The sequence below is a fragment of the Odontomachus brunneus genome, unplaced genomic scaffold, assembly GCF_010583005.1.
Source record: "Odontomachus brunneus isolate Ranch 3 - 2012 unplaced genomic scaffold, Obru_v1 Obru_scaffold_234, whole genome shotgun sequence".
NCBI lineage: Eukaryota > Metazoa > Arthropoda > Insecta > Hymenoptera > Formicidae > Odontomachus > Odontomachus brunneus.
In genome coordinates this window covers 323,195-337,603 of record NW_022639684.1, presented here as the reverse complement: position 1 = coordinate 337,603, position 14,409 = coordinate 323,195, and the positions used below count along the sequence as shown (strand labels likewise).

At 37.1% G+C, this 14,409-nt stretch overlaps 2 protein-coding genes across 6 annotated transcripts in view; both read right to left on the bottom strand.

Annotated features, from left to right (window-relative positions):
* Window positions 1-274: 274 nt before the first annotated feature.
* Window positions 275-3,610, bottom strand: LOC116852530 (actin-related protein 2/3 complex subunit 1A-A). 2 transcript variants are annotated; one of them, XM_032832990.1, is made up of 7 exons: window positions 2,638-3,607; window positions 2,283-2,543; window positions 1,875-2,165; window positions 1,536-1,714; window positions 1,166-1,435; window positions 1,054-1,083; window positions 275-466 (listed from the first exon to the last, which is right to left on the bottom strand). In XM_032832990.1, the coding sequence occupies exons 1-7, from the start codon at window positions 2,702-2,704 to the stop codon at window positions 446-448; spliced, it is 1,119 nt and encodes a 372-aa protein (XP_032688881.1). In that variant the 5' UTR covers window positions 2,705-3,607; the 3' UTR covers window positions 275-445. The 2 variants fall into 2 exon arrangements, with proteins under 2 accessions (XP_032688881.1, XP_032688880.1); XM_032832989.1 differs by lacking the exon at window positions 275-466 and adding an exon at window positions 841-927 and having other exon boundaries at window positions 2,638-3,610.
* A 1,194-nt stretch (window positions 3,611-4,804) lies between these two features.
* LOC116852527 (ras-related protein Rab-32) overlaps window positions 4,805-14,409 on the bottom strand; it is a 28,342-nt gene continuing 18,737 nt past the window's right edge. For 2 of the 4 annotated variants that reach the window (XM_032832985.1, XM_032832984.1), the window contains exons 2-4: window positions 9,280-9,505; window positions 8,248-8,573; window positions 4,805-7,541 (exon numbers count right to left, since the gene is read on the bottom strand). In XM_032832985.1, the coding sequence (XP_032688876.1) occupies window positions 7,428-7,541; window positions 8,248-8,573; window positions 9,280-9,505 (666 nt within the window). In that variant the 3' untranslated portion in view covers window positions 4,805-7,427. Of the gene's footprint in view, window positions 7,542-8,247; window positions 8,574-9,279; window positions 9,506-10,432; window positions 11,246-13,028; window positions 13,607-14,409 lie in introns of those variants that run through there. The other 2 variants (XM_032832983.1, XM_032832986.1) reach the window with 2 other exon arrangements.

The window sequence follows — 14,409 nt, the reverse complement described above, 5'->3', positions numbered from 1 at the left end:
ACCCGCCGCCCCCACCCGCCAAGCCGGAGCCTACTTTCCAGGCGCGTGCTAGCCACTTACGCCTGTCAACGGCTGAACTGCTCGACAGCACAGCCCGCCTGGTCCTACGTGTCTTTTAGCTTTATCCTTCGAGCCGATCACTCTCCCCCGATACTCGGGGTCTTAAAAATCGGGTCATCGTCGGCACGATCACACGAGGAAACGAGATATATTTTGCGGCTACAAAAGTTTTTATTTATTTGCAATATTTTTTTACGTGAGAATGGAGATAAAGATAAAGATAAATAAATATGTGATTTCTGAAGAGTACTCGAATAGACACGAATGATGAATTCCAACGTGTAAAAAATTTCCTAGAGCGATTTATCGAATTCCTATCCTTCCAGATTAAATATGGGAAATTATTTGAAATTTTCAGAATTTCTCTTTCCATCCTCACACGTGCCTATTTCTTTCGATAGATTAACTGAAAATTAAAAGAAAATTCGCTTTCGTTAAAAATTTATGATGCGTGAATTTTCGCTTGATTTCCGTTCGTTTTGCGATGCATTTATATAATCGATTGAGCGAAATAAAATGTCGGTAAAATAGTCACTCTGAACCAACGTCGTGTAATAAAAGGTACGATATTTTTGTAAACTGACGCTCTCGAATATTTCTGCGACCGCGACGATTGTCTTGTCCCTTGTTTTATCACCTTACATTCTAAAGAAAATTTCCATCAGTTTGCTGTTTAAAATTAGAAGATACATATATTGACACACACATACTCCTAGGATACTTTGTATCCACCGATGACGTCCGAGCGACGTCAGCTAACGTTACCTTTTTTGCAAGAGCACGTTATCGGATATTTTACTCTCTTAGCGCGGAGGATATAAGACGATTTCCTTTACGACAGTGGATCGTGGCGTCATGCGGAAGACACTTAGCGATGCGATCGATTATATAATGAGAAATTGTATAGTATTTATTTTAACATTTATACATCGTTGTATTGGATGTAATATCTCTGATTTTCGCAATATAAAAAAAGTTTTATGCTTACGCTACCTTGAGACCAGCAATGGAATTCTCTAGAAGCTTGATGAAAAAAGAAAAGAAGGATCGATTAGAACATCATCGTCATAGGGTAGCACGGCATAATATACACGACGTAAATTACCTTTAAGTCCCAAACTACAAGTTGCCCGTCTAAACTGCTTGTGCTAAATTCATGATCGGATACTCGGCGAATACAGTTGATCGTGTTTTGGTGCACGCTGTCCAGCGCGTTATCATTAGTCTCATTTCTGGCTTGTCGATCCAGAGATTGGAACTTTCGCATGGCGGATAAACCGGCGGTCTCCTTCTTCTGCGTGTTGTCCAGCTTCGACACAAAATATATCTGCCCGTTGTCGTCCACGGAGTACAACATCGGCATACAGCTATGACCCTGAGAGACAGAAAGAGAGAGACAAGGTTTCCTTTCGTTAGTACAATAGTGTTGGTCTCGCAGGCAATTCGTCAATTTCAAGAGGCAATCCGTCGATTACCGAAACAACAATGTTATTAGATCCTATCCAAATGCAACTTAGAAACGGTAAATGCTCTGTATACAGTCTCACGACCGCGTTTCCTTTAGTAGCATCAGCGACACATATAGACGAGTTGTGCGCCACCCAACAGATTTTATTGCCACAAGGACTGAACGCTACTGAATGTATCCAGCCACCTGAACGTAAAAGTGTTGGCTTAAAATTTTCAGTTGTACCCAGAATTATTCGAAGAATTTTAAGAATTATTCGGAGAATTTTAAGAATTATTCTAAGAACTCTTAATTCTCGAAATTCTTAAAGTTCTCTACAGTTGAACTCTTCATACAACAGCTATACCTCCATTGGGTGTATTAGGAAACTCAGCCAGTAATGTCCCTAAGGAATTACTTTGGCCCCAGGGGCTGATGCCAGGCGCATCCTCCATGTCACTGATAAATCCACTGAAGACCCGAACCTTGTAGTCCGTAGATCCAGCGACCAGAACCTTATTGTCTGGATGCCAATCGACAGTGGTCACCGTTGACCTTAAAGGACGCTTTATATGTTTACATAACCACCAGTTATTCTCTAATACAAAATAACAAACAGCTATAACTCGTCCTCCAGAACCCACAGCAAATTTGTTCTCTGCAAGGAAGACTTTCGTTTATAAACATTATCTCATTGTAAAGACAAATTCACACAGCAAAGGTTACATAGGAGAAAACCTCTCTGAAAAGGTTTGAATCTATTGACACCATATACCTAGAGGAGACCATTTCACGCAAGTGGCAGCCCGATTTATTCGAAGAAGGACCCACGCTGGGTCCCACTTGCCATCCTCCTTCTGAGTCCACACGTAAGCGTTCTTGTCTGCGGAACAGGTGACTATGCGATTGGTCTTTGGCGCCCAGTCGATTCCCATCACGGCCATGTGATGCTCCTGCATAGTCTCCAGCAGCTTCCAGCCGGATGAAGTGCGCTTGTGCACTTGAATCTCATTGTTGTTCGGGCAAATAGCAACCTCTGCGCAACACGACATTAACTCTTGCAAATTGGACGGCACGAAGCGAAAGGAAGATTGAAAAAAAAAACGAAGAAAGAACCACGCTCCGGTTACCTGTTCTATCTCTGTTCCACGCGTGACAACTGATGGCATCGACGCCGAAGCCGTGGACCTCCGTCATTTCGCGCTCGCTGCCTGCGGAAAGCAATGCCTCGGGACAATCGAGAAGACGGCGGAGTGGCGATGGCGAGGCGGGACGTCTCGTGGGATCGGCGGCGATGAATCAGCGGACACGGTGCGAACGCTCCAACGGGCGCGGTCGCCGATTAGACTCTATTAAGGACACTCCGGGGCCGATCGTTCTACGGCGGCGCTCACTCGCGGAAATTCGCGGACTCTGGTCAGTCTACACGAATTTCCCCGGCCTCTTTCTGCGGTCGCAAAACACGCCCCTCTGCACACCGGAATTGACAGTCCATCCGTAGATAGCGAGTTATCTGTCGCCACTTGGAGGTTATGTTGCCCCGGATATACGTATCATATTATAGAGCGGCCACTCTTTGCGCCGATCTTGCTCTTTCCGCCAGCGACCTCCGACCGAGATGCGTCATCGACGCAAGAGAATATAGACGGAAATTCCTGAGAATGAGGGAGCATCTTGGAACCATTGGAACAGATGCACTGAGAAAAATGAAAAGGACGAAAAGGACGACGAAAATAAAATGGCTCGTTTTGATTTCGATCTATAAAGTATAAGTTATGTAATCTTATGTTTTTTGGGTCAGTGAATACGATGATAACATTTTTATCAAAATTCAACTTATCAAAAATCGAAATATGTCATTTTTAATTGTAATTCGCGATTAGTGATGATGATTGTGCTCCAATTATTTAATTATTTGTATCATAGCTTAGTTTTGTAACTTTTGCTTATTAAAAATTAACAAAACACTTTGAAATTAAATACTTAAATACTTCAGAAATGCCAAAATTTCTTTATAAATTTTCTAGTACAGTGATGCGGAAATCCACCATTAGTCATTTTAACATCTTTAAAACTGTACAATGTATACAGATACACGCCTGATAAGATTTAAGTTCTTTTGAATAAGAAAATTGACTATTATTTACTAATTTTTATATCATATTGATTTTACTATGTTAAATTTAGCATTTCTGAAGTATTCTCATTTGGTTTTCAGTGAACAATATTTGTGATAAATAAAGTTTGTTTCTATGAAATAAAGTTTATTTCTATGGATGAATTTATCTTTCCTACAAATACATTTTCACGTATTTCTTTCTCAGTGAGAAATTAACGATGAAAACTAATAACATCTATCAATGGCTAATACTAAATAAAAATGTCATTGATTCATAATGTCTTTTGTTAAAGAATATTGTCTATCAACAAGTACAAATGTAAATCATTTTTTTATTCAACCGCACTTCCCAGTAAGCAAATTGAGCGCAGACTGCGCGCAGATTGGCAACAAATTTGATCAAAAACCCACAGCAAAATCATAGCCATCTGTGTCTACATTAGGCTACGATTTTGGCGACAGATCTTACTGTTGGGCAATTGGTGTCAAATTTGCAGCAAAAACCGCGCAAAATTTGCAGCGTAGCAAGGCCTGCGCGGTTTCTGCCGCCAATCTGCCGTCAAATCGCTACTAACTCTGCGAGGTTTTTACTGCAAATCTGCAGCAATTATCCGACAACAAGCTCTGCCGCATATCTGGCGGCAATTTGGCAGCAAGATTTGATATAACAGATCCTGCATCAAATTTGTTATCTATTTGCCATCAAAAGTTGATAGCAAGCTCTACCCGAAATCTGTTCGCGCAGGTTTGGCTATCCGGGTTTGCACCTAACGTATCTTTGCCATTTATTATCCCTTTTTTAATGTTTTTATCATCGTTATCTAAAGTAGTTCAGATATTTGGAATGTAGGAAGAGATTAGCGCTAAGGTTTTATCTATTACAAAAGTCAAAACATTTGGATAAATTTTATAAGCAAAAATTGATAATTCTTCTGAAAAATAGCTGATAAAAGTGATTAAAATATATTCAATTTTTTTATTAAAATATTAACTATATCTGAACTTGTATTGTTTCTTTTATCGGAAAATTCAATTTCTCACATTTCAGCTTATATAAAAAAGTTGTCAATTTCCTTCGTTTTATATCGCATAACGCGTAAATTTTTCGTATGTAATTCTACCAAATCTTCTGAGCATGGAACAACGTGATGTAAATGTAAATGACGACAAACAATGTGTCCTGATATAAACAAATTTAATACAGTTAAATATTGTTGCATCTATAATATTGTTGCAAGTATCAATGCATTTATACAAAAAGAATTAAAAGTAGAGACAGGCGTATTGCTATTATTTTTAAATAATATGGGAGTTATGATTATATGTAATTTCTTGCAAATAACACAGTTAACAGTAATGTATCTACAATTTCCTTTACGATAACGACATACGCCGCATTACAAATCGTTCTATATATGTATATAAAAGTGCAAATATGCAAACATCGCTCGTATGGTGAAAAAAGTTCATGTAAAATCGGAATTATTTACAATTATGTGTACACATACTTCTTTTTTATATAGCTCTCAAATATATTAAGCGTTATTCACTAACACGCGTACATATACGAATACATATATGATTCTGTATATAAATCTGCATCAATCAAAAAACATTTTATATTCGCATCTTTTCGTATTTCGAAGTTGCAAAGCAACATATCGCTCGTTGAATATACTCGCTTCTCTCTTTTTCGCAGTTTAATCTTCATCATCCATTTCAATTCAAGCTTTGCGACGCTATCAGTACATATAAATTGATATATTGTGTGATATCTAAACGGTCATTGGACGCAACACAACGCTGTAATTACAATCAGTTGCCTCGAGTAATTAGCTGCGATTGTGCGAACGAAGGCACAATGTTGTCGACATCTCGAATTAATCGATGAGATAAAAAGCAAAATGCATAACCAATTGGAGTGTGGGTGGGAAGCTTGTCGTTGTTATAAATAACACATTTTTAACCGGATGATGTATCAGTTGGGCTGTCCGAGTGGCATAATAAATGGTATTCACTAGAATAACATCAAGCATTCTCAATTTTTGCTTTTAAACGACTCTGGGAAAAAAGCGATCCTAAGAAATAATAATCGTTCGCGCGATTTCGGGCGGAGTAAACAGAGCGGTGTATATAAGTCTATTCATGTAGTGTTCTATTACAATATTTAGACGCACGTGTGTACAATGTTATAATTAAAGCAGGCTCGATATTACACACAAGAAAAGTTAAATGTATCAGAAATTAAAGGTTTGTGTCCGTCGTGTCTGCACGACTAATGCAAGTGTCGAGACTTTAATTATAAGTGTAATATATCATCCGTTATAATATAAAATATATAATATAATATATATAAACATATATTCGTATAAGTGATCATACAATAAATCGGAAATAGAAGGCAGAATCACATTTGAAAAAATATACGAAAATTGTAACTATTAACCTTCTTTTCTTATTCTGAAAGCAATAAAAAGCGTCGTAACGATGTTCGCAAAAATGTAGCAATAGAAACGGCTTAATAAACATCAATCGACAGTAACACTATATCAGTGTTATAATTTCCTGCTCAACAGTGTAATTGTTATATAACACACATGTTATATTGCATTTACAGTGCTGAGTGAAAATTATAACACTGATGCTATGTTGCTGATAGTTGATGTTTATCTGGAATTACCAGCAAAACCGCGATTATTACGAAAGTATTATTACACAGTGAAGAGTCCAGTCGATTAATGATAACGTAAGATTTACTTTCATCTTCACAGAGAGCATTATATTAATACGAAAATACAAGGTCGACAGTACCAAGAAAGGAACAATTTCCTTTTCTTCTTTTAGTGTCTGTCGCTATGGCTAATTACATAGTTTAGATACTGTTATGGTCCAAACATTGTATTGAAGTATAAATTTTTAAGTGTCGCATACCTTGAAATTGGAACAACAATAAAATACGCAATTCTTTCCCTATATTATTGCAGTTCTAAATTGTTATAGTTATCAATAACGAGATACGAATTTGTATCACACATATCATCAAACAAGTATTTTGTGATTTTCTTGATTAAAAAATAGAAACTAAAATAGAATTTATATATTTTGCTGCCATGGAGAGTAGAAGCTAAATTTTCAATTAAAAGATTTATGTCTATGACATTCAAGTTTGATTAATAAATTGTGTATGAATACTTGGTTTCAATGCGATTTCGACACATTTCTTGTGAATATAATTTGGAACGCAGTCGGTTGTTCAATGAGAAGACTTGTTTCTGATTAATTCACAGAAGTTTTCTCGCTAGACAATTAGCTGTGTGCCAAAGTACATCGAGAAAAAAGTATCCAAGTTGTATTGATACCAGGTATATGTATATGTATGCATGTATATTCCCTCATTTTTTACGAAACAAGATTGTTATTATGCATTTTAAGCATTGCTCTTATATGCAGGACTCGGAATTGACTTACTTGCTCCTAGTCTTACTTATACGGATATTTAAAAATTTATTATGCTATTATCTGTAAATTATAAATCCTTATAGCTGTACATCTATAAATCTGCTTAAACTATTCGGTAATATAACCGAATTGACACACAAGCCCAAATGGTCTTTGAAAGAAAGAACATTATTGGATACTTTTTTGTCTGAGAACAAGTTATAATAGGCTTTCTGTTGCGAAGAATGGCAAGGCGTAAGACGTTATGATACTCATGGCATCTGTCGAAATGAAGACACAACGAGGATGAATGGAAAATTGTAAATGAAGATTCGAACCTGAGTTCGATGATTTGCGTATTCGTCAGCAGGCACAAGATTTTTTGGTGTTCGTTGGTGATTGATTCAGCGTGAATCTCTCGCCATCCGCCTGGTCTTGGGAGCCGTTCCCTTTCAAAAGCTGGTCGTTTTGAAGTATCTAAAGCAAAGCATATTTTATAATCTGAATATTTTCTGATTGAGATACTTGAAGTAAGAGCCGTAGATTTCAAGATTACGTCTACGCAGGTTCTTTGCCTATTATGATGAATACACGGTCTTTTCATGTAGACAATATAAACTATGTAAAAAGTTAAATTATGAGGTTACTGTATCTATTTTGAGTGTTGATTATAAATGTAATAATTGAAAAAGATAACAAATTATATATATGCAATTTTCATTTCATTATGTTACAGATTGATGGATTTAACTCTGAAGGTAAAAATATCATTAGAGACAATTCTGTAGACTCAAACATTAGGAGACAATATTGATAAATTTATCAGGATTCTAAAAGTAAATATAGAAGCTATTCTTAACTAATTTTTGAGCAAGCATAATGCAAGATGCCAGAAGCACCGATTACTTTGTACGTCGATTAATTAATTATGCATCATAAGTCAATCGTCTTTAGCACGAAAGACGTCACTGATAAATCCGTTGTACGTCATGCGTAAGTGTGATAAGCGTAGTAAAAGTGAGCGATTATAAGACGCGAAGCCTCCAAATGAATTGTATTCCTCCTTTCATTTTGTCTTTTGATTTTCTGGGGAGGATTCCAATCTCGATTACGATTATACATTTGATTTTTAACAGACCCTTTCCGAGATTTATGACGTGAAAAATAACAGAACATCTCTTACTTTGTTAACGAGGAACCGAGCTGCTTCCTCGATATTAATGTTCTCTTTCGCGGACGTCTCGAACCAACCGGAGAAGTTTTTCTCCTTGCAATATTCGTCCATCTTGTTGGGCGAGTTAACTAAACCTTCTTTGTGTTGGTCGCACTTGTTCGCCAGCAAGACACACGGTATCGGCGATCCGTCAGGTAGCTGCACTTTCGAATCGAGGTCTTGTTTCCACTTTACCACCGCGTCCAATGTTGCGCTTCTCGTCACGTCGAAGACTATGAAGGCACCTACGGCTTCCTTGTAGTAAACTCTGGTCATATTTCCGAATCTCTCCTGACCTGCGCATTAAATGAAACTTAGTATATGTGTGCGAGTTAATAAAATATTCTTACTGAATATTGAGAATTGTGTCATAATATAATATTTATACACCATAAAAAAAAACATTTGTATTTTGTATTAAAATCGATCCGTAGAAAATTCTGTGTTAAATTTTCAATATACCCATGTGTTAATTTAACATATTGCCGTTGTATTGTTGCGGCTATTGTTGAATTCATATCCACCATTTCTAAGTGTTAAAATAACAATCTGTATGTGACACGTACATTCTTGGTGACATATTTTGTACGTGAAGTATACAGATAAGTTGTGTTATTCGTTAACACATTTGCCTTTTGTTAAATTAACGCAAAACTTAAAGCGGATAAAATTTAAATTGAGACATACGAAATGTGTTAAATTTACCATCGAATCTTTTTGCAGTGGATGAATAACAGTCGTAACAGATGTAACAAAGAACTGTAACTGAGTATTATACGAAACCACGTGACAACTCGAGTATAGTTCGAACTGATAATCGCACGAGTTTAGGAGCGCTCGAGTTATCTGAAGTATTTTTAAAGTAAACAAGAAACAAGAGATGAGGGAAATTGCGCTCTTGGCGTGACGCGTATGAAACATTAAAATGTTAATTTATCTATCGCACGAGAGTATTGTGGTCTATTATTAGTTACTGAGAGAGCGTTATGAATTGCGACTGACCTGCGATATCCCATAACTGTAGCCTGATGATGGTGTGCGGATCCCAGTTTAGCACTTTGAGCGCAAAGTCGACACCAATCGTAGCGCGATAATGTTGAGAGAAGAATTGATGAACGTATCGCTTGATGATAGATGTTTTCCCCGCCCCGAGCTCGCCGATTACTAGTATTTTGTACAAGTGCTCCCGTTTCTCGCCTACTCCGAGATTCGGCGCATTATTCGACGACTGCGAAAAGAAAAACGAGAAAATATTAGAGACTTTTGAACGCATAAATTCTGTTTTAAAAATTACATCGAGAGAGCTAAGACATAAAAGAGAGAGAGAATCTCTGATTGAGATTCATATTTATCATTTCTAAGTGTAACACAATATAAAATAACACGATATATGATGACATATTTTATATGTAAAGTGCATAGATAAGTTGTGTGTGTTATTATCTTAACATATTCTAACATAATTTGTTAACATATTTGCCATGTGTTAAATTAAAATTAGAACGAATAAGTTGGAATCTGTGAAATATGTTAAATTTAACACAAAATTTTCTATAACATGAGAACATAGTAAGTTTTTTTAATAGCACGTTTTTCACTCCTAAAATGCAAACCGCAAATATGAAATGAACGAATAATAAATTACTGCAGAATGTCGATCTTATAGTAATGTCGATCATATAGTAATTTTTACTCCATATAAAATTCCCCTCAAACACTACACTTTATGTAGCAATCATCAAAGTATCGTGAACAACAAAATCTTGCTAAATGTATGTCACACGTTAAACAGTTGTACAATAAAAATGTTTTCATTTATTATGAGAAGTGTTCGATAATAAATATGACTTCTGAAACAAAATGGCTTACGGATCCAATATTTGCTGACAGCTCTCTCTGTTTATTTTGATGAGTTGATTGGTAACTCTATACAAGAATCTCAACGAGAGACTTGAGAAACGGCATCTCGAATTATGCATTTGGTTGAATGACACGACGTTCAAGAGCAGACTTAACCAAACAACTATTGTTCGTAAGACACGATAAGTCGTGCGTGCCTTCTGTGACGATGAAATAGAACTGTTTTGCACATGGAAGATTCGTGGCATCGCAGACGCGATAAAATCACAAATAAATCTGTGTGTGGCACACGAACCTTTGCGACCTGCATCCATTTCTTCGGCTGTACTTTCCACTTGCCTAAATCGATCGTCTCGAAGTTCCGCCAAACTTTCAAGCTCATGTTCATGGGGCTAGACGTCGTTTATCGTGCGCACGACACTGAGAGGTGAGGACGACTAATGGCTCTCGCACTCTTCCAATAATCCTACAGCCGCAGCTTGCGCGAACGAAATGGAATAACCGACTCACGACGCGCCAAAGTTATCCTCGAGCACGAGGGGCTGCGAGAGAACTATGTGTATGTACGACAATACGAGTCTTCGCCATGCCGACGAGCGTATTATCATACATCCGAGCAATCGGAGAGTACAGAGTTCGAGCTTTGAAAATCTCCGCTGCGGATATGAAATGACAGGTCATTGAGGTGAATTATTCGGCTCGAAGGAAACCATCAGCTACCTAATTTTAGTTCTTGTCTCGATTAATCTTATCCTCGGTTCTGTCTATACGCGCCGATTTGTCCCGTGCGAAAATTTTTCCTCAGACACAGGCGTGGCGCGACAGAACACGCAAAACCACGTAACTCGAGACTCCGTAACAGACGAGAGCGCAGGAGATCCAAAGAGGCAGAAACGAGAGTGCGAACGGATCGGTATCAGGAAAGAATCGTAGCGTGTGCTTACGTCAGTCGTGCATTGAAAAGAAGAAATATCTAAAAAGTAAGAAATATTTATTTAAATAACTAATAACATATTCGTTTAACTCAAAATTTCCTTTTATTTCAACATAAAACAAGCAATTGCTGTCTAATTACTTTCACGCGCGAGAGACTATAATTTTAAGAAAATATTATATTTTTTCGTTTGCAAAAGAAATGTTTTCTTAGTGCAAAAAATATATGTATAAGTACAAGTAAGTGCGTAATATATAATTAGAACTCACTGAATAAATATTTTGTATTTTTAAATATTTCTTCCTCAGTGTGGAGTTACTAGTTAATTATCTAATACATTCGATCTCCCATCTAATGCAACACTTTGGTCAAGACGTGAGATCTCTCTTCTACAAATGACGTTATATGACGTTATATGCATGTAACGTAAAGCTGCGTTTAATGACGTTATATGCATATAACATAAAGTTTACTGCGCGCTTCTCTTAAAATTGTTTTAACATTTATAATACCCCCCATCGCGGAATTCTTGATTGGCAACATCAGAAGCGAGAAAGCGCGTGCCCAAAATTCTTGAGCGCCATTTTCAAATAAACAGATATTTGTATGAAGAAACACTTGAGGTCGCTTGAGTATACCTGTAAAATACTCCGAAGACTATCTTTTTCCCTTGACAGTCAATAAGTAACCGTAAAATTAACCTGGCATGCAATCTTCCTCTTTAAATTGCCTTTTCTCACGATTTCGCCACGGTAATTCTGCGGTTATTTATTGACTGTCAACGGAAAAGGATGGTTTGCGGAGCATTTTATAAGTATGCTCAAGCGATCTTAGGTGTTCTTTCACTCAAGTATCCTTTTATTTGAAAATGACACGCAAGAATTTTCAGCATGTCATTTCTCGTCTTCGACGTCACGATCCAACATGACTGCGGCGAGTATCCCAAAGCTTTCAGGTAGTTCAATCATGAAACGAGTTTCATGAGAATTTTATGAAACTTGCCCTACATACACAATGAAATATTATAATATCTAACTGCTTATGCAATTAGAAAGAGATTGACAATTCAAGAACTGAGATTTTCGCAACTAAAGTTGATACTTTTTGTACGTATTTTTTGTGTTATTTTTAATTTATGTTTCTAATATCTTTTCTAAACTATATATGAAATTTTTATAAAAAAACTACGATGATATTGAAGACTAATATATAGATATTATACTAATATATAGAATTTCGAAATTATTGACCATTTTTTTTGTTTTCAACATACAGCGGTAGAGAGAAAGTTCATAATTTATATTAATACTTGAAATATATATGCATATACAAATGTTTAAATACTTCTATACTTCTAAGATCTGTACATTTCTATTAACTAATTGATACATAAATAAAGTGTACAAAAATAGAAAATGTTAATTTTTTCGTTTTTGTAATATATATATATATATATATATATATATATATATGTATATACATGTAATATATATATGTATCTCAAGTACTCGTTTCAAATTAACAATGATACTTAGATAGTGAAATAAATGTGTAGAAAAACGCAGTTTTGTTTAAAATAATGAATTTATAAGTGGCATCCTTGATGTGCCACTGAAAACACAGCAAAATAAAAATACAGCAAATATCTAGCGATAACTCCATCTTAAAATTCACTCAGATTTGGTGGATTAACGGTTTACTTGTTGCTTTTATTGATACTAATTCCTTAGAAACACGTGCTGAACAGTTCGTTTACACGTGCGTGAGTGTGCCAACGTGGAGACCGTGCGAGACACCGAGTATGATTCGGGCTATCGCATTTCCGCCGTCATCAAGCTTCGCTCATACAGTACCTGTCATCGTGATACGCAATTCAATATCACCACACGGTGTCGCAAAACATTGGATGTGGCATTAATGGGAGATACTCCCATGGCGTCGCCGTGCAGGGTCTCACCTTCTCAGGATGCTCCACGGCTCCTATCATCGGTGCCATGGTGGCGTGAAAGCTAGAGTATTTGTCGTCGTCTCTGTCGTAGCTCTCCGTGTAATCCTCCTCGATGCCGCGCAAGTAACCCAATTCCGTGTCTTCGTCGAAACTACCGTCGAAAGTGGAGAACGTGTCGAAGGTCCTCACGCTGATCTGCCGCGCCTTCTTCTTCCTCTCTTCCTCTCGCCGTTCGAGTGACTCGCCGGTGGCGCTAGGTCTATCACCGTCCACGGGAGCGACGATTACCGTGTCGTCTGAATGCGTATCTTTGGTCGAGTCAAAGAACCGTCGCTGAAATATCGCTCGCTTCTCTTCCAGCAAGGATAGCTTACGGCGAACCTCGACGGGCGACGACTTCGACGCCACCGACGACTCCGAATCGGATTTTGTCCTCAGCTTGCTCTTCCTGGTCACGTCCTCCGCGAACTTCGTCTCACTATGTTCTGGCCATCTCGACAACGCGTACGGAAGCGTCGAACTGCATTGCACGTTGGAACGAGGTGAAGTGTTATCTTGCTGCTCTTGCTGTCGATCTTGCTCGTTGTCTGCGCAAGGGAATGCATGTGACAAGTTTGGGAAAGAGTGCTCTCATGGTGAGCGCGATTATTCTCAGGCTTCCGCACAATTTCGAGCGGCTCTCGCTCGTGACGCTCGTAACAGCGTTTGCGATCAAATGTTGATCTAATTGATTCCAAAAATAAAGAACGTCCTTGTACATATCGATCATTCTAAATATAGAAATATAGATGAAATATTTGAGGAATCCGAAAGCAATCCAAGACTGCTCTGAACTCGTTACTGCGAGCAGTTATCGTGAATGGAATAAGACAAGGATCTCTACATAAGTGACGATATGCAGTGAAAAGGTGTTTACATAGAAAAAAACACAAAAATTTAAAAAAAGAAAAGAGAGAAGGGAGAGGAGTAAGTTAATATTCAAGTACGCTGAATTAATAATGAGGAATGAATAACATCAGAATGCCCGATGAAGTCACTTCGACTCCATAAAGGTCTTCTTGTTGTCGTCATTTTTGTTTCTCATGGTTTAGGAAAATATCTCTCATGATTTTCGGTTATTTTTAAAATAGAACACGCTGAAAATATAACAAAAGAAATCGATGAATTATTTCATGATTTACCTTTTGAGCGTTCAAGGGAATTATTTGTTTAAGTGTTGATGTTATATAAAGACAATATATAAACTATTGTTTAAGATTTTAGTTTTTTAATCCCATAAGTTTTTAATCCCATAAGTATATTTTCTCATTTACCAGTCTTCTTGTATAAATTATAGCGGACGAGTAAATAACAATCATGATATATGATTGTAATCTGTTTACAATTTAAA